This window comes from Tetrao urogallus (assembly GCF_951394365.1).
Source record: "Tetrao urogallus genome assembly, chromosome: Z".
Taxonomy (NCBI): Eukaryota; Metazoa; Chordata; class Aves; order Galliformes; family Phasianidae; genus Tetrao; species Tetrao urogallus.
The window spans coordinates 71,371,943-71,395,455 of NC_136816.1; the positions used below are offsets into that span (position 1 = coordinate 71,371,943).

General features: G+C 36.0%; 1 protein-coding gene across 1 annotated transcript in view; it reads left to right on the forward strand.

The window, feature by feature from the left end:
- Positions 1-669: 669 nt before the first annotated feature.
- PIK3C3 (phosphatidylinositol 3-kinase catalytic subunit type 3) overlaps positions 670-23,513 on the forward strand; it is a gene marked incomplete at both ends in the record, with an annotated part of 65,654 nt that continues 42,810 nt past the window's right edge. Inside the window, 14 exon segments of the mRNA XM_079548930.1 lie at positions 670-737; positions 2,357-2,545; positions 3,019-3,162; positions 4,941-5,070; positions 10,007-10,093; positions 11,423-11,518; positions 16,884-16,955; positions 17,391-17,480; positions 18,083-18,187; positions 18,681-18,773; positions 19,389-19,574; positions 20,716-20,870; positions 21,707-21,794; positions 22,968-23,035. Coding sequence (XP_079405056.1) covers positions 670-737; positions 2,357-2,545; positions 3,019-3,162; positions 4,941-5,070; positions 10,007-10,093; positions 11,423-11,518; positions 16,884-16,955; positions 17,391-17,480; positions 18,083-18,187; positions 18,681-18,773; positions 19,389-19,574; positions 20,716-20,870; positions 21,707-21,794; positions 22,968-23,035 — 1,571 coding nt within the window.

Below are 23,513 nucleotides of genomic sequence, written 5' to 3' on the forward strand. Positions count from 1 at the left end.
GCATGCTGCCTTGTACCGCTTTTATGTTTAGGGCAGAAGACAACTGCTAGCTTTGCTTGACCTTCTCCAAAGGTGTCAGAGAGCTGAAACAAGAATGACTGACAGTGCAACTAAACAGCGTGGCAGCCCCTAGCAAAACGCAGGTGCCCTGTGTAGATCATCCCTTCCCTGTCAGAAAGCAGCATCACTGGGGTCACAGAAGGGTTTAGAGTTACAGTGGGAATTTGCTGTGACTGTCCTGATTGTGCTGCAGTCTGGAGAATCACAGTATGAGGAGAAAGAAGGGGGAAAGCCAATGCTGCTGGGGGCTCCTGCACCGGATGCCCTCAGTCACATTGCTTCCGAAGTTGGACAGGGACAGCCATCTCGCAGCCAGATGCTGCCTGCTAGCAGCCATCTTGCCATGCCTCCCATGGAGGCGGCCATCTTTTGCGTGCCGTACACATGGGGGCAGCCACCTTGGGACCGCCTCCAGGTCAGCTCCAGGTTGGCGGCCATTTTGGTATAGGGTAGGGTAGATGTGTACTCGCTCTTTCCTCCCTTAAGCAAAATGGCGGCGCCGGCGCATGCGCGAAAGCAGGGGGCCCAAGCGGCTGGCCGGTGATTACCCCGCGGGCTGTGGCGGTGCGGGGTGCACGTGCCGCTGGGCGTACCGGGCTCGCGGTCATCATGGGCGAGACTGAGAAGCTGTATTATGTGTATAGCTGCGACCTGGATATGAACGTGCAACTGAAGATGTGAGTGAGAGGAGCCGGGGCTTCAGCGCTGTCCTGCTCTGCTCGGGACGCTCGGTGGTGTGTGGGGCGGCCGCGGTGGTGTGCGGGAGGGGCCTGGTCCCCGCCGGCTCGCAGGTGGCTGGGCCGCCCGCTGTTTGAGGTGGGGGTGGCTGTGACGCCGCGCCTAGGGCTCCGCGGGGTCCCGGAGCAGCACCGCGACGTAGCAGTGCCGGGGCCTGCTGCAGGCTGCTCTGAGCGCTGACATATCCGTGTCCTTAGGTCCTGTAGTGCTGTAAGGCACGGGTTAATTCAGTTCAGCCCTAATGTCTCTGGTGACCTTTCAGCTGCTGGTGGCACCGCTCTCTCTTAGCGTTAAGGGATGGAGAGAAGCTGAAGGCACTTCTTCCCACTATGTGGGAAGCACGTATGTGCTAAGGCACATAAATGTGTTTTGGGGAAGGTCAGGCACTTTGTTCAACTTCACATTTGCACACGCTGATGCATTTGCTGGTTCATATTTTTAAAAGTTTTTTTCTTTTTTCCCCTCGCATCACAGCAGTGGGCAGTATAAATTCATGTGGGACAGATGTGACCTGTCCTATAGTTTATTGCTATGTAGCTACACTGAGGTATGTTGCATTTTTTTTGAAAAGTAACTCAGGAAAACCTAATATTGGGCTTATGTAAGTTTCATTTTAATAGCAGATAGCAACTGAATTCAGCTACATACCTCACTTCATTACTAATACTCTAATAAAAATTTAACTTAAAAAAACAGAGTTTTTAAGGTTTTTTTTTTTTTTTTTTTTTTTTTTTTTTAAAGTTAGCCTACTGTTAGAATGCACTGTGCTTGTTTCTTGCAAGAAACTTCTTCATCTACTCTTTTGTTCTATTTCTGAAAGATTTTGTTTGCTGAAAGGTGCATTACTCCTGTCTGCACAAACGCTGTCATTCCTTTTTTGTTTTTATCTGCATCCACAGTCAGATATTTCATATTGCAGTATCACAGAATCATTAAGGTTGGAAAAGACCTCTGAGATACGTGAAGTTTTGTCTTTCATGACTATATTTAATGTCTGTTAAATCTAGCACTAATATTCTGCACATTATTACTGACCTTTAATCAACTCTAATCAACTCTGGTTTGAATACATTGATTTTTGGCATCCAAAGCCAATCATACACTTCACATTTCACAGTTTTAAAATAAGACTCCTCGTCCTTTTTTATTTTCCTTTTTCATGCAAGTGTATACTAATGTTTTAATGTCTATAGTTATTTAATGATTGCAGTGTTTATCATCTCCCTGTTGCCTTGTTTAATGTATCTTATATGGTGTAGTCTAAGAATCTACAGGTTTTATTAGAAGGTGTCTCTATCTCAAGTGCGTAATTCTTTTATTTTCTGCTTCTCTTTTGCCCCTAAATCAGTATTACAGCGGGTTGTGTATTTTTTCAAATGCAGAGTTTCTTTTTGATGTTTGGATTTCACTGCTTACTAGTTATTCAAAATAGAGGTATCCATGTTGTCTAAATATGAGTAATGGAAACTGAATTTTCACGGTGGATTAAAAAAACAAAGAAACAACTTTTGCTCTTTTTATTATTATTTATTTATTTATTTATTTATTTATTTTTCAGAGGAAGTCTGGAAGGGAAAAGAGAACAGAAAAGTTACAAAGCTCTCTTGGAAGACCCAATGCTGAAATTCTCAGGACTGTATCAAGAGACTTGCTCTGACTTGTATGTAACTTGTCAGGTGTTTGCAGAAGGGAAGCCTCTTGCTCTTCCAGTTAGAACTTCCTACAAAGCTTTTAGCACTAGATGGAAGTAAGTCACTGCCTTTTATTCCATCTATCTGTTAGTTATGATGTATCTTTTGTTTGCATTTAAAAAAAAAAAAAAAATCCTAAATCTTTTGTGTTGTTTTCTTTAAGTTTATTACACTTCTGTGAGTCTCTGTGTAATTAAGTATCACAAAATTGATTTTTCTGTGTAAAGAGTAAGTAATAATACAATTATTTTTGTTTTTGGGCATGGTTCAATAATTATGTAAGTTTTGCAGCCTGAAATAGCACACTTTTTTGCTGCATACTGGACAAAGATTTTTTCCTTTGCTGGCCTTTTAATCGCATGGAATGACTCAAAACAACACTTAAATGTTTGAATAATTAAAGCCCATAGGCAGATAGTTAATACGCCCTTCAAAGTGCATAATTTAAGGAGAACTTAGGTTCTGTAAACTACTGTAGGGTGACTTGAATTCTGAGGTTTCATGACTAATATGAAGTATGTCCTTGCAGCTGGAATGAGTGGCTGAAACTGCCTGTGAAGTATCCAGACCTGCCTCGCAATGCTCAGGTGGCTCTAACCATCTGGGATGTGTATGGACCTGGTAAAGCAGTTCCTGTGGGAGGAACAACAGTCTCGCTCTTTGGGAAATATGGGTATACTGCTATTTCTTTCATGATACAGACTTGAAGCTCACTTGTGATTAGTAAGGTGCAATAGGAAGTGCATAGATAAAGTCAAAACACAGATTTTTTTTTTTTAATTTTTCTTTTTTTTTTTTTTTTTTTTTTTTTTTTTTTTTTTTTACAAGTAAGCATACATTTTGACATAGCAAATGCTGAAATAATTTTCTTCTGTACTTTTGTAATGCATTAATTCTGGTACCAACTACTTAATTTCTTTAAGTTAATTTTGCAGTTGGACCCTTAACAGATCATTATCCATAAGGAACGAAGTGTAGTTCAAGAAACAAGGAATCTTCTAGATTAATAATATACATGATTCAGTAGAGAGTGAGATCAGTAAATTACAGTAGATAACAGGGAGCTGGGAAGAAGTACAAGTTAACTGGAAGGTAGCAATGCATGAAATGGATCTTAACCAAGTACAAAGGAGACTGAAAAAAGAACACAGGATACAATTTAAGTATGAGGTACTGATACTCTGTCTCATTGATTGTAGTAAAAAAGTTTCAGGTAAGTTTCTCACAATTGAGAGTGAGGGAGTAGATATTGAATATCTAGCAAATGGGTGCAGAGGAGTAGAAGTAAGTAAACATGGGGCTGGAGAAAAGGCCATGAGAATACTTTTCTAGTATGTAGACAGTGTTTGAAAGCGGAGCAAATCATTTTGCCAGTAAGTATGAAGTAATAAGGCTTAGTTGAACCAAGCCAGGTTCAGTTTAGATTTAGGAAATTTATCCTAGTGATAGTGAACGTGGAAAACGTCTGTAAAAAGAGGTTAACTTTCTTTCATTAAAGATCTTGCTTTGATGAAAAGATTGATGTTATCTTAGAGTAGAAAATTGTATTGGACAAAATTTGCCTTTATTTCCAGTGTTTTGGGGAGCGGTTCAGACAGAAATAAATATTTCAGAATTTTCTCTTGGCTTATAAACTGATAACCTAGTAGCAGAGTAGTGGTAAACTTTCTACAAATCCATCTGTGATTTTAAGATTAGCTGACTTTCCTGTAGTTAGTGTCTTTCATTTTTAGCTGTGTGACTTCTAAGTGTTCCTTCTAGTTGCATTTGCCTGAAGTTCTTAGTTGGTTGGTCCCCTCTTCTTAGCAGAAATAATGCATTTGATTTTCTGGAGCATTTTTGTAGATGGATGAATGAAAATATGCAAGGAATGCAAGGGTATGCAGAAGAGAGGTTTAAGTTTTGTTTCAGAGTTCTGCTCATGGCACAGTTTCAACTACCAATTCAATTTCAGGCATAGATGGAGAAAATTGTATGGTGAGAGTTGTATTTTTTTCCAGCTGAGAAAGCTGCTTTTTATTAGTTGACCTTCACATGAAACTTACATCGTTTTTTAGTTAATTTTTTTGTCAGGAAGATCTAAAGTCAATACTGTAATTTGCAAGTCGAGGATTTTTTCTGCTTCATTACAAATAATAAAAAAGTATGAAGGTCAAGCTCTCTCCTCAGTTCGTGTTTGTGCCACTCCATTGACTTTGGGAATTATCCATTTTTCTTCCATTTGCCAAGTAAGTTATCTCATATTTGTTTCTTTTAAAGTCCGTGTGCCAGTAAAAATGAAGTCCAGAGAGGGCATAAGGCTCTAGGCACTTCTACAGTTCAGTTATGTTGTGCATAGCTATGTGTGTTTTTAGGTTTGGCAGAAGAAACTTTTCGTTTTCTTGCATCTGCTGCTGCACTTTGGTTCTTGCTATCTAATTAGCTGAAATAATACTGCATTTTTCCCTCTAGTATGTTTCGTCAAGGAATGCATGATTTGAAAGTCTGGCCCAATGTAGAAGCTGATGGCTCGGAACCCACCAGAACTCCTGGGAGAACTAGCAGTACAGTCTCTGAAGATCAAATGAGCCGCTTGGCAAAGGTAATGGAATACTGACCTTTAAGATGTGCGTGGAAAGTTTGCACTGTATTGGAGTGAAATGAAGAGAGACTTTAATGAAGACAAGGTTTCAGTGGTGTTTTTTTCCCATGAAAATTGTCTGCCTTTAATTGCTTTGATAAGTCAGAGAATTTATTCAAAGAAACAAATAAACTCACCACTCACTATTCTTTGAAATAGGACACAAATACTTCTACTGGTATAAGAAACTTAATATATCTGACATACTGTTAAAGCAACTTTAAATCTTAATTCCTTATAAAGAGTGAAAATACCAATGTAACTTGATGCTTGAAGCTAAAACTCTTAACAGTTTCAGTCCTAAGAGCAGCTTGTGAAAGCAAGTCAAGTTTCCTTCCTTGTAGCCATCCTTTGAAATTTAAGACTGTCTGGTGTAATGTTCAGAAATGTATGACTTGCCTCTGCATTAGAAAGAGTTTTAGTAGACTTAAAAAATTAACCAGATTTGCTTTAGCTTTAGATCACACGTAGCTGTCCACATGAATATTTTCTCCTTCTAGCTTGTTGACAGACTGTATTTTTGCTGTGAAAACTACTTCTGGAACTCAATAAATATTCGTTCTTGAACTGCTTAAGTAGCTGGTGACACTCCTCAGATGAACTTATACTAAGCTTACCAGATATCTCAGCTCCTCCTTATTGGTGTACTTTCATCTTGATTTTGGTTGCCTGGCTTTCATCTTCACCTTTTTTAAAGCTCCATGTGAAAGAAAGGTCTAGTGCCATAAATATGTCTGTTCTTCATGTAGAAATTTATAATAGCAATAAACTAACTTGCATTTACAGTCTATTTTATTAGTCTAGATCACCTTGAATTTATACTGCAAAACTCATTATAAATATTTTGTGAGTTGTAGGAAGTAGGTTGTTATAAATGTTCAGTGATGCTTTGAACCACAAGAACCTTGTGATGCACAGCAACAGCTTTTTGAGTAAGGTTTGAAGTGAGATACTTGCATAACTAAATAATGATTTTTGTTGAGAGTTCAAACCTGTAGCTAGTGTTTCAAATAACATTCTAAAGAAAAGAAACATTGTAGGTTTGAGTTTGAAAAGGAGTAGAAGATCTTAAGGTTTTGATATGCACCACAGACACAAATTAATTTTTTCTTCATTTTAGACTTAATTTTTTCTTGAGTTAGTATAATTGCATATTCTTGTTCTGCTTAAATGTATCTGTGCAAAGCTTTCTGTAAGCCTCATCTTTTGTGGTAGTAGAATAAAACCCCTTGAGAGGAGGGACGCTCTGTAGACAGGCCGTACAGATCAGGTTTTTTTTTTTTTTGTAGTTTATTACATGATAGGTGACGTAGGTAGTGGGTCTTGAACAAAGATACTAGTGTAGGTCTTCATTTTCATGTTAGCTTGTGCAGCACCATACCAACATTTTTCCTCCTCTTCATTTCTATGTGCTTCCTAGCTCAAGAGACACAAATAACAGAGTACTTCAGACTCCAAAATACACGTGTCTGTTCTAGCCTGTTCTTTTGGCAGCTAGGATTGGAGGGCCTAAAGCCTTCAAAGAGATTGACGGAATTCTCCTTTTACATCCCAAGTAAGAATTCTAATTAATGGCTAGGAAACGGCTTTCAGCATTGCTAAGAGCATCTCCTCTAAGCTGTTTTTGGAGATACTAATTCCAAAAAGATTCAGAAGCTGTTGTTTTCAGTGGTATTTTGTTGTGTTCCTTTATAAAAATATTTTATCCGCAGGTGCTCACAGAGTGAACAAAGTTCCTGTGTAGTGTCTGCAAAAGCCTTCATTTGCACAGCTGTTTCCATAGCAGATGAGATGCTTGTGATGTATTATTCCTAAATAGTTGTTGTTTTAATATAATCTGTTTCAGTTTTTCCTTTCACTTGCTCATCAGTTACTGAATACCATCTTTTGATGCTGTATCGGAAGGTACATTAAATGTACTTAAGAATAGTAGGACAGATTAAATACAAGATGAGATCACACAAGCTTTTTTGCTCTTGATTACTTCTTAGAGGTGGTTTTTCATGTTACCTATTGGAAAGATGTATGATTTGTAACTGTCAGGGTACTTTTTAACATCTGATACCAGATGCCAAATCAGTCCTACAGATAGTAGTAAATAACTTTAGAGAAGAGCTTGGTTGAGAAAGTTTCTTCTTTTTTCTTCTTGACATCCTTCTGAGTTTTGTATATATGTGGGTGGTATTTGTTATTATAGAAAATTAATCTGTTACACATGATGGATTATTTTATTCTACATAAACAAAAGATACTCTAAGTTCTTTTTGATCCATTAATTTCCTTTACTACTTCTGTTAGCTGAAATTATCTAATTATGGCACTAAGATAGCATTTAAAGGGATACATCTTAGGTAGTAGCAGAAGATTGATGTTCTTTCTTTGAAGAGACTCTAATTTTAAACTTTTAATCTAAGGGAGAAGTTCTTCAACTACATATTCACCTACAAAGTCTTGTATGCTGGCATAACTAGCATAATGTCTTTTGACTTTTTTTTCCTGTTGAAAGAGAAATTTGGAGATTTGAGACTAATATTTTTCCAGTAAAATACAGAATACTTATTTCCCTTATTCTCTAGCGCAGTGAAACTAAAAATTGACAGAGCTATTTACATAACTTATTTGGATCTTTTTAGCAAAGGTTTTGGCAAGGGCTGTCATAAACCTATGTGTGCGCTGGATGTGAATATATGATATGCTGAAGTGCTGGTATAGGGTGATAAAAATAGGGCTACATTGGGTAAGAAGAGTACTTTTGTTAGTTAAGGGGGGAAAAATGAACATAGTTTGGAAGTTGTTGAAATGAGGGATGTGTAAGTGTAAGGAACTTCTACTGTTGTTGAGGATGAGTAGAACTTGTGGACTTGATAGGATGTTTACAAAGGCATTAAATGATGATATCTAGCCTGCCTTAGAAAATGTGGGTTATAACACGTTTGCATGCTGTTGATTCTCTTCCAATGGAATATATTATCAAATGTATATGAGTCAAAGGCAGCTATTGTATTAAACTTTGAGTACAGTTCTAGTGCACATTGCCATCAAACTGTCAAGAATCAAGGGTAACCCATTCCAAAGCAGGAGGAATGAAATGAATGAATAACCTGAAAGTTCTCGCCTGATTTTTTTCTGTGTTTCTATAAGCTTCATTGAGTTTTAGGGAAAGTACACTTAAAAAATTACTGCCTTGATGGGCAGGGGAGAGCAGTGAATATCTTGTCTTTAGCGAGTCTTTTGATACATTCTTCTGTAACGTTATTGCAGTAGAAACTAAATGGATGCAGAGGTGGAAGGAAAGCTGGCAGAAGCTTCTGGAGAAGAGGTTCAACAGTAGCAACAGGAAGTCCAACTGGATGCCAGCTATGAACAGTGTGCTGTAGAAAACAGTACTGGTCCCAGTGCTTTTTAATATATCCTTAATGACATGGGTGTAATGGCTGAGCACATCTTCTGCAAATTCGGAGGTAATACAAAACTCCCAAGCAGCTGATATACTGGATGGTTGTGCAGCTGTTCAGAGGGGCCTCAACAGACTGGAAAAATAGGCATATGATTCCTATAAAGGAACTTCAAAAAGGCTTTAAAAATGTTTTGCAAGGTCTTCTGCCTTTACAAGTGCTGGAATAGGGTCCCCAGGGAGGTGGTAGAGTCACTATCTCTAGATATGTTTAAAAACCATTTAGATGTGGTGCCCAGGGACATGATTTAGCAGAGGGTTGTTAGTTAGGATAGTATGGTTAGGTTGTGGTTGGACTCGATGATCTTTAAGGTCTTTTCCAACCTGAGTGATTCTGTGATTCTGTACAGCAAAGCTGCACAGCAGCAGTGTCCTGGGCTGTATTAGGAAACAGTGGTAGCAGGTCAAGGGACTGTGGCACTGATGAGATGTATCTGAAGTGTAGAGTTTATTTATGGCCTTATAGTGAGGAAAAGAGATTACTCTATTGGGGTGAGTACAGTGATGGATTGCAAAGATAATTTGGGGCTTCAAGCATCTGTCATTCAAGGATGGCTTAGGAACTATGGTAGTTTAGAGAAGGCACAAGCAGTTGGTATGTACAAGAGGGAGCAAAGACAAAACCAGACCTCTGGGTACAAAACTGAAACAGGAAATTCCATTTAAATATGAGAAACTTTTTGTTGTGAGGATGATCAAAGCTGGAATAGATTGAGAGGGATTGTGAGGTGTGTCTTTGTTGATGCTCATAAGCTGACTGCACTTGTCCTGTGCAACCTGCAGTCAGTTAATGTACTTTGAGACTGTACAATTTCCAGAGTCCTTCAGCCATGCTCTTTGGCTCTGAATAGAAGATTTTGGCAGGTGAGAATGTTATTGGAGAGGCAAAGAATTGGGACATTGGTGAGAAGGCAGGTAGAATGGCGGCTTCACTGTGTCTTGGGAAATAAAAGCTAAGCAGAGAGAATTATCCTTTTCTTCATTTCACTAGGCTTCCTGAAGTACTGGCTTCAGTTGCCTAAAAAGAAAGGGAAAACTAACTCTGTAACTTCACTGGTCTTATTGTATAAATCTCAGTTTGTAAACTTGCTTTGGTGAAACACTTCATTCAGTTTGGAATGAAATACCAAATCAAACAAAACAAAGGTAAGTTATACTATATGAAAACAAGTAACTAAGATAAATAGTGTTTTTGTTATCTGACTGCTTAAAAAACAGGTTCCTATTTTTTAATGTTTGATGTGCTTAAAGATCTCATGCTTGTAACATGCTTTTGTCTTTGCCTTGATTTTTTGAGATATTAGAAGTATTGTGTCACGGCTTAGCAGTTTACGAAGAACTACTGTATGCACAAGCATTTCATCTATTAGTGCCTCTGCAAAATTGATATTCTTTTTGTTAGTACTAACAATTTCAAAATTAGTCTTGTGTTCTTCTATGCAGCTCACTAAGTCTCATCGACAAGGTCACATGGTGAAAGTGGACTGGCTGGACAGACTGACCTTTAGAGAAATAGAAATGATCAACGAGGTAGGTCATTTTACATCAGAGTTGCACTTTTTTTTTTTTTTTCAGATCTTGCTAATATGGACTGTTCACTTAGGAGACAAACTTGTCTTGTTTTTCATCAACTGATATGATGGTGTATATGATAAAAGAAAAAATAATTCTTTGCACTTCTAATTTGAACTTGACATGGACAGTTAATAAATAGAAAACTATCTTAGTTGTCAACTTCAAGTGACTTATATTTATTAATAATTTGTGATAGCTTGGAACAAATGTTTAAGGGTTTGGTTAACTTAATTCTAGGATTTGTATTGTGATGGGAAGCTTGTTTGGCCATACAGGCTGTTCCTTGGCTTTTGACCTATTCAGCTTTATTGTTTTTGATTAAGGTTTGAGTGAGTTTAAAATACAATAACAAACAAGATAGACCTCTAAATAACTATGGCACCTGAATGTGGTGTTAAACACTCTGTGAGTAAAATCACTAACTGATTATTCTCATCTTGCACAACAAAACTCCTTTGTTTTCTGTTTTGTGCTCCGAGACTTGCATTAGGACATCTGAGACTCAGATTCCTTTGCAATATATGTATATATATATAACCATTTTTTAGTCTTTATGAGATTTCAATGCATCCCACATTAGAAATGGATATTGTTTTGCTTTCTCTCTGTTACAATACCTAAAATTCAACATCCTTTATTGCTAGACCTACTACTTAAGTATAGAATGCCTTTGCCTGTGCTGGCAAGTCCATCTTAATATTGATAAATCAAATGAGCTTGAGTTGCTTGCTCTCAAAGGTTTTACTTTTTTAAAATAAAATATATTATGAAGATTACATATAATTTCTTTATTCTTTCCTATCAAAATTTTAAAATTCTAAACACTTACTAAATAAAGGTTTGAAAAATACATACATGAGCAAATCTTTTTCTGAAAGTGAATGAGAAGCAAATTTAACCTTAGTCCAAGTTTTATTTGCTCCTTTCATTGTTCCATCTAAAATGTGATTTTTTTTCATGTCTTAATTTTGACTGACATGCATTATTATATGTAAGCATGTAAAAAAATGCAAACAACTGGTTATTTTTTGTTGCTTTTTTGCTGACCTTTAGGTTCACAATTTCAAGCCACTGATGAAAACTATGTATTTTGTTTACTTCTGAATGTTAGATTGTGTAGGGATGTAAAGAAGCAAGCATGTCAGGAAAGGTCTCAAATAGTGTGATGAAATGATTAACTTAATAATTGTTTCAACAACTGATAACTGAGTAATTGCTGTGCTGAGAATGCTGAAGATCGGTACTCTTTAATATGATACACATCTGTGGTGGGTCTCTTCTCAGAGGGAAAAACGAAGTTCTAATTTTATGTACCTGATGATTGAATTCCGTTGCGTCAAGAGTGATGATAAAGAATATGGAATAGTTTACTACGAAAAGGTATGTGCCTTGCAGACTTACGGTTGTCTTTAAAAAGCAGCGTGTGCACCTTAAATGGATTTTTTTTTTTTCCACTGAGGTGAAATATTCTGCTGCAGGATAGCAGCAGGCATCTGTCAGTGGCAGCTGTTTATGTACATACAAATCAAATGGTATAGATGCAATGAGATTACAGAAGTCAATCATTCATGCAACAGTTGAAGATTACAGGAATTTCTAAATGTGAGCGATTAAAAAGTTTTTGATTTATTGTTCCTTCAGTCATCCAGCTGTACTTTCAATGTACCTGTAGGTAAAATTGGCTCTCATCAAGAAGAGATATACCTGCGTTGACTGGTAATTTTATAAAAGATAAGTTATTAAAAACTTGGCACAGGTGCTCTCCTTGTGAATATTTGCTTGAAAATGAACAAGTAGGTTTACCCTTTAATGGTAAAAATATTTTGAAAGTAAATTTAGCAGAAAACTTCTGGCTTGAAATATCTTTCATCTTTTCTTTCTGTTTACAAAACAGATCTCCGGTGTAGTAACTGATGTTGGTGACTTTATTATTGTTCTTCCAAAGAAAAATTATATGTAGGTATTGATAACAAAATACCATTCTCTAAACAGTATCCCTGAATACTTTCAATTTATGTAGAGAAATTTTTCAGTGTCATTAATTTCTCGCTTTTCAAGTTTTTTATTCTGTAGTATCCAGAAAAATATCTTTAAAAGTAGGTGTTTAAAAAGATAAATGCATAAGATCATAGTGAGACATTTGAGAAGTGACAGCAGGATCGTGAGTTCAAATTTAGGGGAAGAGAGGATTGACAGTGATAGGCAGCATTGGCGTTTTACTCCAAGGACTGGAGCATCTTCCCTGTGAGCACAGGCTGAGAGAGCTGGGGCTCTTCAGCCTTGAGAGGAGAGGGCTCTGACCTTTAGTGGTCCAGTACCTGAAGGGGCCTACTGGAAAATGGGGGGAGGGACTTTTTGGAAAGGCATATAGTGATAGGATGAGAGGAAAAAGCTCTAAACTGGAAGGGAGTAGAGTTAGACTAGATATCAGAAGGAAATTCTTTACCGTGAGGATGGTGAGGCACTGGAACAGGTGGCCTAGAGAGGCTGCTTATGCCCCCTTTCTGGAGGCGTCCAAGGCCAGGGTGGATGAGATTTTTTTTTTTCTGGAGAGCACAATGGAACCATAATCAAAACATTGGAACACTAACAATTTTCTTGCACTAGGTTAAGATCCTAAATCAGATTGTTCTGTACTTGTCATAGGTACAAAATAATAAACATCGTTAACACAGCTTTGTACTGACTTGGCTTTTTTAGTTTTGTAGTTGAATGTGATGTTCCTAAAAATGGTTTCTCTCTCTACCTCCAGAAATGTACTGTTATAGCTTATTTATGTGCACTATTTTTTCTTCAGTCATTGTTATGATTTTACAAGTATCAAAAGTGAGGGAAGAAGACTCAGACTTTAAACATGCATCTGTTTCTTTGCCGATTTTTCTGAAATACATTAGAAATGCACAGAACAAAATAACTATAGATTGTCTGGTTTTTGGAAATGATGTATTTGGTTGTATAATGGTATATATCAAAGCTCAAACTGCAGTTACTTGTAGGAGTTCGTTATTATAAAGTAGCTTTTCAACACATTATTGACCTCTTTCCTGGCAGCAGTAGAAAAGAGTACATAAATTAGTGCCTGTCTTCTCAGTTTTTTCATACCTTCAATTACAGCATATAGTATACATATCCAGTATATTGAAACTAGGTTTTGTTGTCACTTGTCTCTGACCGATAGGCAAAGTGGAGATTACTTGTCAGAATTTTGTTGATGAATTTGTTTACTGCACTGTTAAAGAATCTCAATTCTAGCATCCCCTGCTTGACTCAACCTTCAAGTACAGTGGAGTAAGGTAGCAGTGATCATTTTCATGTTCTCTGTTAATTTTAATACAACATTTGTGATGGGAAGGTTAATAGTCTGTTAGTAACAATAGCATCACTTCTGATTCTCCACTTAGGGAAAATTCAGTGTGATTTTTTCCGAATGCAAATAACAATGTTTTTCTTCAGTACATATAACCTTGTGGTGGTTTCAAATGAAACCTTTGTTTAAATAAATTGATTGCACTAAAGCATGCGATTTAAAAAAACAAAAACAAAAACGAAACTTCATTATCTGTGAAAGCCTTCATTATCTGTGAAAGCTGTTTTCATGGCTTGAAAGATGATGGTAGTATAGAGCAAGGTTAATAGACCTTACTTATTGGTGTTGTGAAACCTCATTACACGAGGATGATCAGGAAGGATATTTTTGAAAGCATGCACCTGACCAAATTCAAGTGCTAATTTAGGTTTGACTCTCAGACACTGATATAGTTTAGTAAGTTTGTATGATAAGGGTAATAGTGAGCCACATGGTGTTTTCAAGGTATGACACGGAATTAGAACCAAGTGCTAAGTAATTGAAGGCATAGAAAACAGCTGACTTCCTTCACAGGAAGACTAACTGACAAAGTAGTCTGTTCTGGATAGCTTGGCCCATGTATGCTTTTGCAAAACTTGATTCAAACAGCAAGATCGAACTTACAGTTTAGGTTTAAACCAGAGTTTTCCTGGTACATCAGCAGAATAGCCAGAACTCTTCAGCATTATGTATTTGAGAGGAGGTAGTTAAAGGTGTCATTGTAGGTCTTCAGGGATTTAAGAAGCAGTGTGTTAGAAATAAAATCTAGTTTCGCAATTTGAAGACATTGTGAACATTATGACATTGGTCACTGGAAAGTATGGTGCCTTTTTAAAATCCTGTTTTGTGCATACGTAAACTTAAGTCAGTTGTAATTCTCATCCTTGTAACTAATCACTGTGATAGGCTTTTCATTGTGGAGTCCAATTTTAGAAGTCTAAAAGCTTTGTCAGAATTTGCAGCTGCCTATCTTATCTGAAAGTTTTCAGAGAGGAAGATGTAATGGTATGAGCATTATTACTGCCCATCCCCGGGGAATCCACCTGGATCTCAATGTTACAAATGCTTCAGCGGGAGTTTTGAACGTCTGTTAGTTGCTATTATATACACTGCTGAGACAGGTTTTTCTGCATTGATTTTTGTGAGGGGTCCACACTAAGTGAGGTGTTATTTGTCACTGGGGTATTTGTATTTCTTTATTACTTTATGAGAGCCACATCTGATTGCAGTCTTTTTACGATTCTGATTAGAAACATAACTGATGAGATGATAGAACTTGATCTGTGATTATTTATTGTCAAATTTTATTTTTGATGGATTTTCCTGACAAAGCATGACTCATTAATATTTCATTGTTCTTACCTAATATCAGTAACTCATGATCTGAAAGTTGCTTCCAGTGTTGTGACAAAAGTTTTAGTACAGTGGGAATGCTGGTCTGTCAGTCTAGCTCCTACTCTATTCATTTCCTGTTACACTGACACAGAAGTGTTTAGCTATAATGAAGCTACTTCAGAATTACTATTTTCATACTATGTAGATAATGCTAAGTACATTATTTAGGGGATGTTCTTTTAAAATAAAATGTAAACAAATGCCCTATTAAGTGTTAGTATGTATGCTTTTTAGAAATCTCGTGGCAAGAGAAATTTTGTTTATGTTCTCGGATCATCTGTCACGGCCAGATTTTGGATGCATGCTAACTTTGACTAGAAGGGATGTATATGTGGTTAATGCCATTACTTTTCAAATTCAGAAAGGTATAGGACACCAGTAAATGTGGAAGTGTCTTGAAAGTACTTATTTTAGTAATAGTCAGCAACATATGAATTTACATAGTTTTAAAAAGTATTTCCCATGAAAGAGTGTTAGAAATATTAATTTTTGTTGTTGGTGTCAGTTAGGTAATTTTCCCCCCTTGATATAAGTTCCTCATTTCTTTGAAAGTTAATTCTGAAAAAAAAACATAAGGTATATAAAGAATCAGATTACTGAGGGAAGTGCTGATATAGAAAAAATGTATATTCTTGGTTGATCTGAAATGCCCATTTCTCTTAAAATGAAACTGAACCTACCTTAACTAAAGTGCTTAGCTTTTAGATCTATGTGTTACACTTGAAAATCCAGTGAAGCTTTAGTTTTCTCAGCTAATGCTGCACATCTTTACCAGGCCTACCAGTTCTTTCCTCTCTGTATCCCTGATGCCTCTGTAAATTGTGGAGAGTCAACAGTAAAGATAGAAAAAATAAAGTGATGAAAACAGTGGGAAGATTGATTGTTAGCAGTAGCCTTTTGATGAAACCCTTGGCTGAATTTTTAAATGTAAAAATGTAGATTTAGAAAATAATTCCAGTAGGTGTTTTTAGTCCCTGCTTATCTTTGAAAATGTGGATAAACGTTTGATTCAGTCTTTGGAAGTTCTACCGTTATTACTTCTGTCCTGTTTGATCATTCTGACATGAGATATTTCTGTTAGGATTCATTATTCTGATCTGCTACCTACTAACTGAGAAGAGACTTATTGAAGTATCGCTTATTATACTTTTTTTTGTGTGTTATTTTTTTCTTTTTCTTTTTTTTTTTTTTTTTTGGTCTTAAATATTTTTTAGGTTATGTGTGTGAATTAATACTAGGTTCCACTTCTGTAGCTAAAAAAAAAAAAAAAAAAGGAAAAACTAAACTGTTGGACATTAATAAAAAGGAAGACAATTACTGGAGTTGATCTAATGGTGGTGGGCTTAATTTTTACCTTCTGATGGGTTCAAAGAAAATATTTTGCTTCTCCTATGTTATTTATGGAGCCACAGATTTCCCTAAGTTCACCTGTCTGACTGCTGTCGTTCTGCTCAGAACAGCGCAGCGTAAACTTCCACAAGAGACTGTGATGTAGACTGTGATGTTATAAATCTATTGTGATTTGGAATCAACAATAGATATATATATATACACATATATGTATATTTAAATTTGACTGTTTCAAGGAGCCTTAGTTGCTGAAATATTCTCAAGTAATTTCTGAAATATGGCTGCTGTTTTTTAGCAAAGCACTTGTTTTCTGTTGGAGATAGAGGTCCTGCTTTGTTTTATTTTGTTGCTTCCAGAGGATGTGTATAATGATACCATGAAATTTCTCTACTCACCTGTGTGCTATCGTGATGAAGAGCTGCCGGGATCTATTTCACTGGATGAACTTCAACCTATATTGTGACCATGCTTATCAGGAAAAAACAGATAAAAATACATGTATCTTTTCTCCTTCAGGCCCATCAAAACTGCTGGGTGTAGTTGCATCATTTTTTTCACTTAAATATGATATGCTGTATGTTAATAAAAAAGCAATATACTAATTTGGCATTGCTTTAGAATTAGAAATATTAAATAAACTTTTAACTCTTTCAGGATGGTGATGAGTCATCTCCAGTTTTAACAAGTTCTGAAATTGTTAAGATTCCAGATCCACAAATGTCTATGGTAAGCATTATTCTACGTAATACATTCTGTAACACAGTCTTATTGCTGAGAGGTTTCCACACATGGAGGTGAAAGCTTGTCTGTATTCCTACTGTCAGTAGTTCAGAGTCCTGTGGGAAAGATGTATTTGTCCAGTTGAGAAGTATGTTGGTGTGATTTTTAGTACGTTTTTATTGCTTCTGCTAGATTTTAAATACAGCAACTTATTTAATGCTTACAATGAGTTTCTTCCTTACTATACTTAATGTACTTTCTTCTGAGATGTGGGGGAGCAGATTAGGGGTACTGCTGGTAGAAGAGAGGGTGGGAAAATTAGACAAGAAGGAGCTGAAGAAGACAAAGGAATTTTTGAAGAAGGTGTAGTAACTCTTGGTCACTTCGTCTGTTAAAATGTTTTTTTCCCTACACTCTTTTTGTATGTTGTTTTTCATGTAGACAGTGCCTAAATACAATTCTAGAAAAGATTTCCATTATTGTGGATGCCAATTCAGTGGGACTGGTATTGGCAGCTTTGGGAACCTTAATGTAAGTGGGCTTCTACTGGCAACACTGTTTGAGCACTGTGTAATCTAACACTGCAAGAGCAAGTCTGACAATGCTGAAAACTGCCTTGGCTGCTGAAATCTTGTTGACACCGTGGCTCTTTTTGTGGCTCCTACTGTTGCTAACATGGTATTAACAGTGGGAAAACTTTTTGAGAATGTTTTTGTTGCATACAAAGCTTCCTACTGCAAACATCCTACATATGTTTAGAAAGCAGCTAGCACGTTTGAGTGCTGTCTAAATCACGGGTGTGTTGACTGAAACACTTGCATTTTGCAGCAATTCACCAAAAGGCAAAATAAGGCTTGTAAGTTGTGTGAAGTACAATAAATACATAAAAATAAATTCAAATCCCTACAGCCTTCTTCTCTTTTACTGGTTTAAAGGGCATATTGTTGAAGGAATATCTAGTAAAAACTTCAGTGATGACAAAAAACAATCCAGAAGATGCTGTATTTTTTAGATGTGAATTTTAATTGTCGTGCATTATTCAACATGCTGGAGAGTTTTTGCTAGGTGGTTTCAATACTAATTTTCTCTAGAGTTGAAGTATTTATGTATATTGACTTACCCTCTGCGTTTAGGAGAACTTAGTAGAAAGCAAACATCACAAGCTTGCTCGAAGTTTAAGAAGCGGACCTTCTGATCATGATCTGAAGCCCAATGCGGCTACTCGAGATCAGCTTAATGTAAGTCAATCATATCATGATTAAATTCAAAGTTATTTTATGTTGTTCACTATTAATATGTGTTGAGAATTTAAATGAAATGTTTAATTTCACTTTGAAAAAAATCATCAATGAAGAAAAATCAGTAGGTGTGTCTCACAAGTAATTAGGTGAGTCCAAGTCAGAAATAAACAGAAATACATTTAACTTTGTAATTTTATCTTTTAAGAAAAACATATTACTTCTGTTTTGAGGGTTTCATAACACATGTTGTGCACATACCTCGCTGTTGATGGGAGTCATAACTGCTTCTGTTTGCCTGCATTGTCGGTTCCTTCAACCTTGTAACTAAGAAGCATCACCGTGACAACATGAGAACTTTGTGTTGTTGAAAACTTTTTTTTTCCTACCTATTTTTGTGTCATCAGTGTTTTGTTTCATCACAGTATATTCCGTTAACTTAGTGCTTATGCATGCTCATGTTTTTTGAACTGACTTTCTATTTGTCTAATAGATCATTGTGAGTTACCCACCAACAAAACAGCTAACATACGAGGAACAGGATCTAGTTTGGAAATTCAGATATTACCTTACTAACCAGGAGAAGGTAAGCTGAAGTACTTGAGAGGGTTATTAGTGCAATCAACGTTTCATCTGACACTGCTTTTACTGTTCTTCCCTTGAAGATACAGACTTTAAGTGTCTTAGTAGCTAATTAAGATGATTTTAACTTTCTCTGAAGTCACAGATTTTTAAAGTCAAAGTCTCTTTAAATCATAGAATCTAGCTTTTATTGCAGTAGTTTTTGTATAAAGCCAGAATGACAGTTTACAGTGCTAGTGGTGATATTTTTATTTTCTTTGTCAGCAAAGAGAAATAAATAGAAATAGCTTGTCCATCCCTTTTTAGTAAAGAGTTAATGTTATGTACTACCAGAATATATAGCAGCACACCAAAAAAACAAAGTGCATTAAGTAAATAACAATCTAATGGTGACTACTTTTATGTATTGATGATGGTGGTAGAGCAGTAACCATTGACTTCACTTTTTACTTAAAGATAGCTCCAGATTTTCAAGATGTATTAAAGCAGTTCCACACTATATTGTCATATGTCAGTACATCTTCTTGGATCTGTGCTCATGTAAATATAGTTCAAATCTAGTTCTTTCTTAACATGAGACATTAATTCTTAAATAGATTTGTTTGATCTTTCTTTCCAGGCCTTGACAAAATTCTTGAAATGTGTTAACTGGGACCTTCCACAAGAGGCAAAGCAAGCACTGGAGCTGCTGGGCAAGTGGAAACCAATGGATGTGGAGGACTCCTTGGAACTTCTATCATCTCACTTCACAAATCCAACAGTTCGACGATATGCTGTTGCTAGACTTCAGCAGGCTGATGATGAGGTATTCACTGTTCTCTCATCTCAGAACGTGGAGCACAGAGGATTTTTAGCAGGTGCTTCTTACCTTCAAAGACATTTAAGTAAATAATAGTGATGGAAATGCTGTTGTTGGGCTCTTTTTGGAAGGAAATTCACAGTATTGGTAATTAGTGTGAACAGTCAGTGGTAGTTTGTTTTTTTTTTTTCTCCAAGTTGAAACAAGTGTTCTCCCCTCAAACCCATTGTAAATTTTGAACGTTAACATTCATAGAAGTAAACTAAAAGGTTTCCAGCTGCCTTGGATGTTAAAGCAGTACATCATCATATCATTTATGAAGAAAATGAGTAGATAAACATCTGTAGAAAAAAGGTATTTCCAATTTTATACTGATTAGAGTGATGAGCTGTGAATTGTAAGTCAAGCTTTATAGATGCTGGTCGGTTTAAATTGTAATTATTTACATTCAACAGTAAAAAATAAAATAAAATAAAATACTGTTAATATACTATTGTAGATCTCAAATTCTTGGTAATCAGTTGGGATTAAAATTGGGAATGCTCTCTTCTGTAATCTTAGAAATCCCTCTTCAGTTTCCAAGGTTGTATTGCTTTGTCTGTGAAGTGTACTTTTCACAAAATGTTTAAATCCTACTCAGAAAATTGAGTAGTAGAGAAAACAAATGAATTATGAAGAGCTAGTAATTAAAATTCTATGTTTTAGTCATACATCAGATGCACTTATTCATTGCTAAGGATAAAAGAGAAAAAAAAACAACTGTACAGAATAGAGGAGGAAAGATTGTTTCTTGGTACTGTGGTCCAAATTTTGTTTCATTTCTAGAAGCTGTGAACTAAAATGTATTTTGTGAACACTCGAAGCAAGTAGGGCAGCTTAAGTAAAGTGTGCTTTAAAAGCATATTTTTCCCTGAAAGAATTAGTTAATTAACACTTTTTGTAATGAAGAAGTAGTGATGTAATAACTCTTACCTTTTGGGAGTCTGAGTCCATCCTACACCAGTTCTTCTGTTGTATATTGCTGTTGAAATACTATTCCATTTTACTGACCAAGTTTTTCTGTTCTTTTCTAGATTCTAAAATCTAGGCAGCTTTGACTGATCCTGTGAATTCATTTTCTTTTCTTTTTTTTTTCCCCCTTCATGAGGATTTACTAATGTACCTACTGCAGCTAGTCCAGGCATTGAAATATGAAAACTTTGATGACATAAAAAATGGACTGGAACCTAGCAAGAGGGATAGTCAAGGTTCAATGTCAGAAAGCATGACAACATCTGGAACTAATGGTACAGAAATAGACAGGTAAAAAGCTAAGATTTTCAATAAAAAGAATTTTAAAAGAATTTGCAGGGAGAATCCAGTGAACGTAGAGGAGCTGCTGGGGACATACATTCTATTAATTTCAGTCTAAGAGTAGGGCTGAACATGTCATTAAGTCACAAACTAATTTGTTTAACAGACAAATTAACAGACAAATCTCAGGTTTTCCACTTGTGTCTCTAATGTATACTCTCCATATTATAAATATACTCCTTTTCACTGATCTTACTGCAGATCTGTAAAGTAAATATACTGGGATGCGTGCTGCAGTGACACTTAGACATTAATAGAGGACTTTGATTACTTCCTTTTACTTAGGTAAATTTACTGTATAATAATTTTACTTAGCAAACACTGGATTTGTCTACTGCATGTGATTGCATTCCAGATTTGAGGGTTTGCAGGTGTTGTGTTTTAGCAACTTCATCAAAAACATTTTTAAAAAGCTTATACTGAAAACATGAATTTGCTAAATTCTTGTGGTTGTCTGTTTATTTTTTATGGAAGCCGAAAGAAAACAGTAAGATTGATGTGACTGAATGTCCTGCATGACCATAAGTTGTTTAACAACTGGGCACAGATGTTTGATATTTTCAGGAGCAGTAGTGATTAAAGCTGCCATTCCGTTTGTTCTGGAACAGAATTTTGATTATTTACTTGCTAGTAAATGTAAAGAGTTTATATAGAAAATACTTCCTTTACAATTTTCTGAGTTTATTGTTTTGTGGAAGTCAAATGCATTGCTACTTCCTTGCACATTTCCTATTCCCCAAGAAAGAACTTTAAATCATGGCAATTACACGCTCTCCTTTGTGTAGTTCCCAGATCATGACTCCTATTCCATCTGTCTCCTCACCACCTCTAACTTCAAAAATGAAGGAACCTGCAGACAATGAGAACCTTGATGTAAGTCAAGTGTTTTATGTTGCAATTGTGATGTTTGAAGCTTTCTAGTAGACTTTCTACTTTTCTGTGTGTGTGTGTGTGTGTGTGTGTGTGTGTGTGTGTGTTTGGATTTTTCTTTTATACTTTGCAGAATACTTAAATGTTCTAATAATATAAATGTGAATTAAATACAAAAGCAAACAAACAAAGCAGCTGATTATGTGAGTTTCTGGTTACATTAGTCCAAGTCTAGAGGGAGCTGAGCATTGAACTGGTCAGGATAGCAAATGACTCTTTTAAGTATAAGACAACTGCAATGACTATACATGCTGATTAGATACTGACAATCATGTGATTGTGTTTGAGCTGTACTAAAGCTCCGTTTATAATGCAAAACAGTTATCCAAATGCTTTTAATATCTGCAGTGTGTGTTCCTCCTTTAGCCATGTTGGCATTTTTTCTTTCTTATGAGCCTAAGGACACTATGCTGATTTATATCCATCAAGGATTTTGCTCTTCTGTTTAAAGTAGGAATTGATCAACAAAAATGGGACTACAGGGAGGGAAAGGTAGTGAAAACAATTTGGGGAAATTTAATTTTTTTCCTGATGTATAGTTGGTTGATATCTGAACAAAAAGTCCAGATTTCACAAATCCTTTTCACAAATTTGTCTTTTTGGGTCTCAGAACTGAATAGAAAATAATCCTCAAATGAAGCATATGAACAAGGATATGCAGATTTCTTCTTGGACTATTATACCTTGGATAAGTAGCTAAATGCTCAGTGAACTCTACAGATTCATTCACTAGAATGAAGATTGAGAACATATTGATGAGTGTTAGTTCTTGATGCAAACTGGGTAGCAAATCTACCACTTTAGGCTTGAATCTCACACTTGGAAAATTGCACAGGAGGCAAGTGTAAATTATTTTACATAAAAAGTTAATACTGAAGATCTTTAGTTGGTAAATATGGTACTTCAGTAGGCTTTTTTTACTTCCAGCTTACTGCTCAGATTGTTCAAAGTGAAAATTAAAAATAACTTCATTGTAGGATGAGTTGGGTTCGACCTTTAGAAGGGAAGGGATCTCTTAAGTCTGTGCATTATTTGTTATTTTTCCTTAACTAAATTTTACTGATGCATTCAGAATTCTTTTGTTATGTAATTCTGCTTTTCTTAAATCCCTCACAGCAAGATCTTTGTACGTTCTTGATATCACGAGCATGCAAAAATTCTACGTTGGCAAACTACTTATACTGGTATGTAGTAAACTGTGTTTCCATGTGTAATTGAAATCCCACAGGGATGTGAAGGAAAAGACAACTTGTTTTGAACTTGAGAGTCTCTGTTGCTGTCAGGATGAAGTAGTGCATTTAAAACAACATGCATCTGAACACAGTATTCTGTGAGTAAGGGGCATGTACACAAACAGTAGGTACAGCATTTAAGAAAAAAATACTAAAACCAGACATTTTTATGTTGTCATTCAATTTGTATATGGTGGTAGGTAAGAAAGCTCATCTTCTGCAATGAGTAAAGTTTCTCAAACAAGAGTGAACTTCACAAAGGTTCATAAAGCACTAATTTTTTTGTGCGAACATAATTATTTTAGATTTGATTTGTGCCTATGTTATGATCACAAACAAAAAGTCATTGTAGATGTATACTTTCTTATGGGATAAATTTAGTTATGAATTGTTCATCTAGATAATGAAGAGGTAAGATCTTGTCTCACTT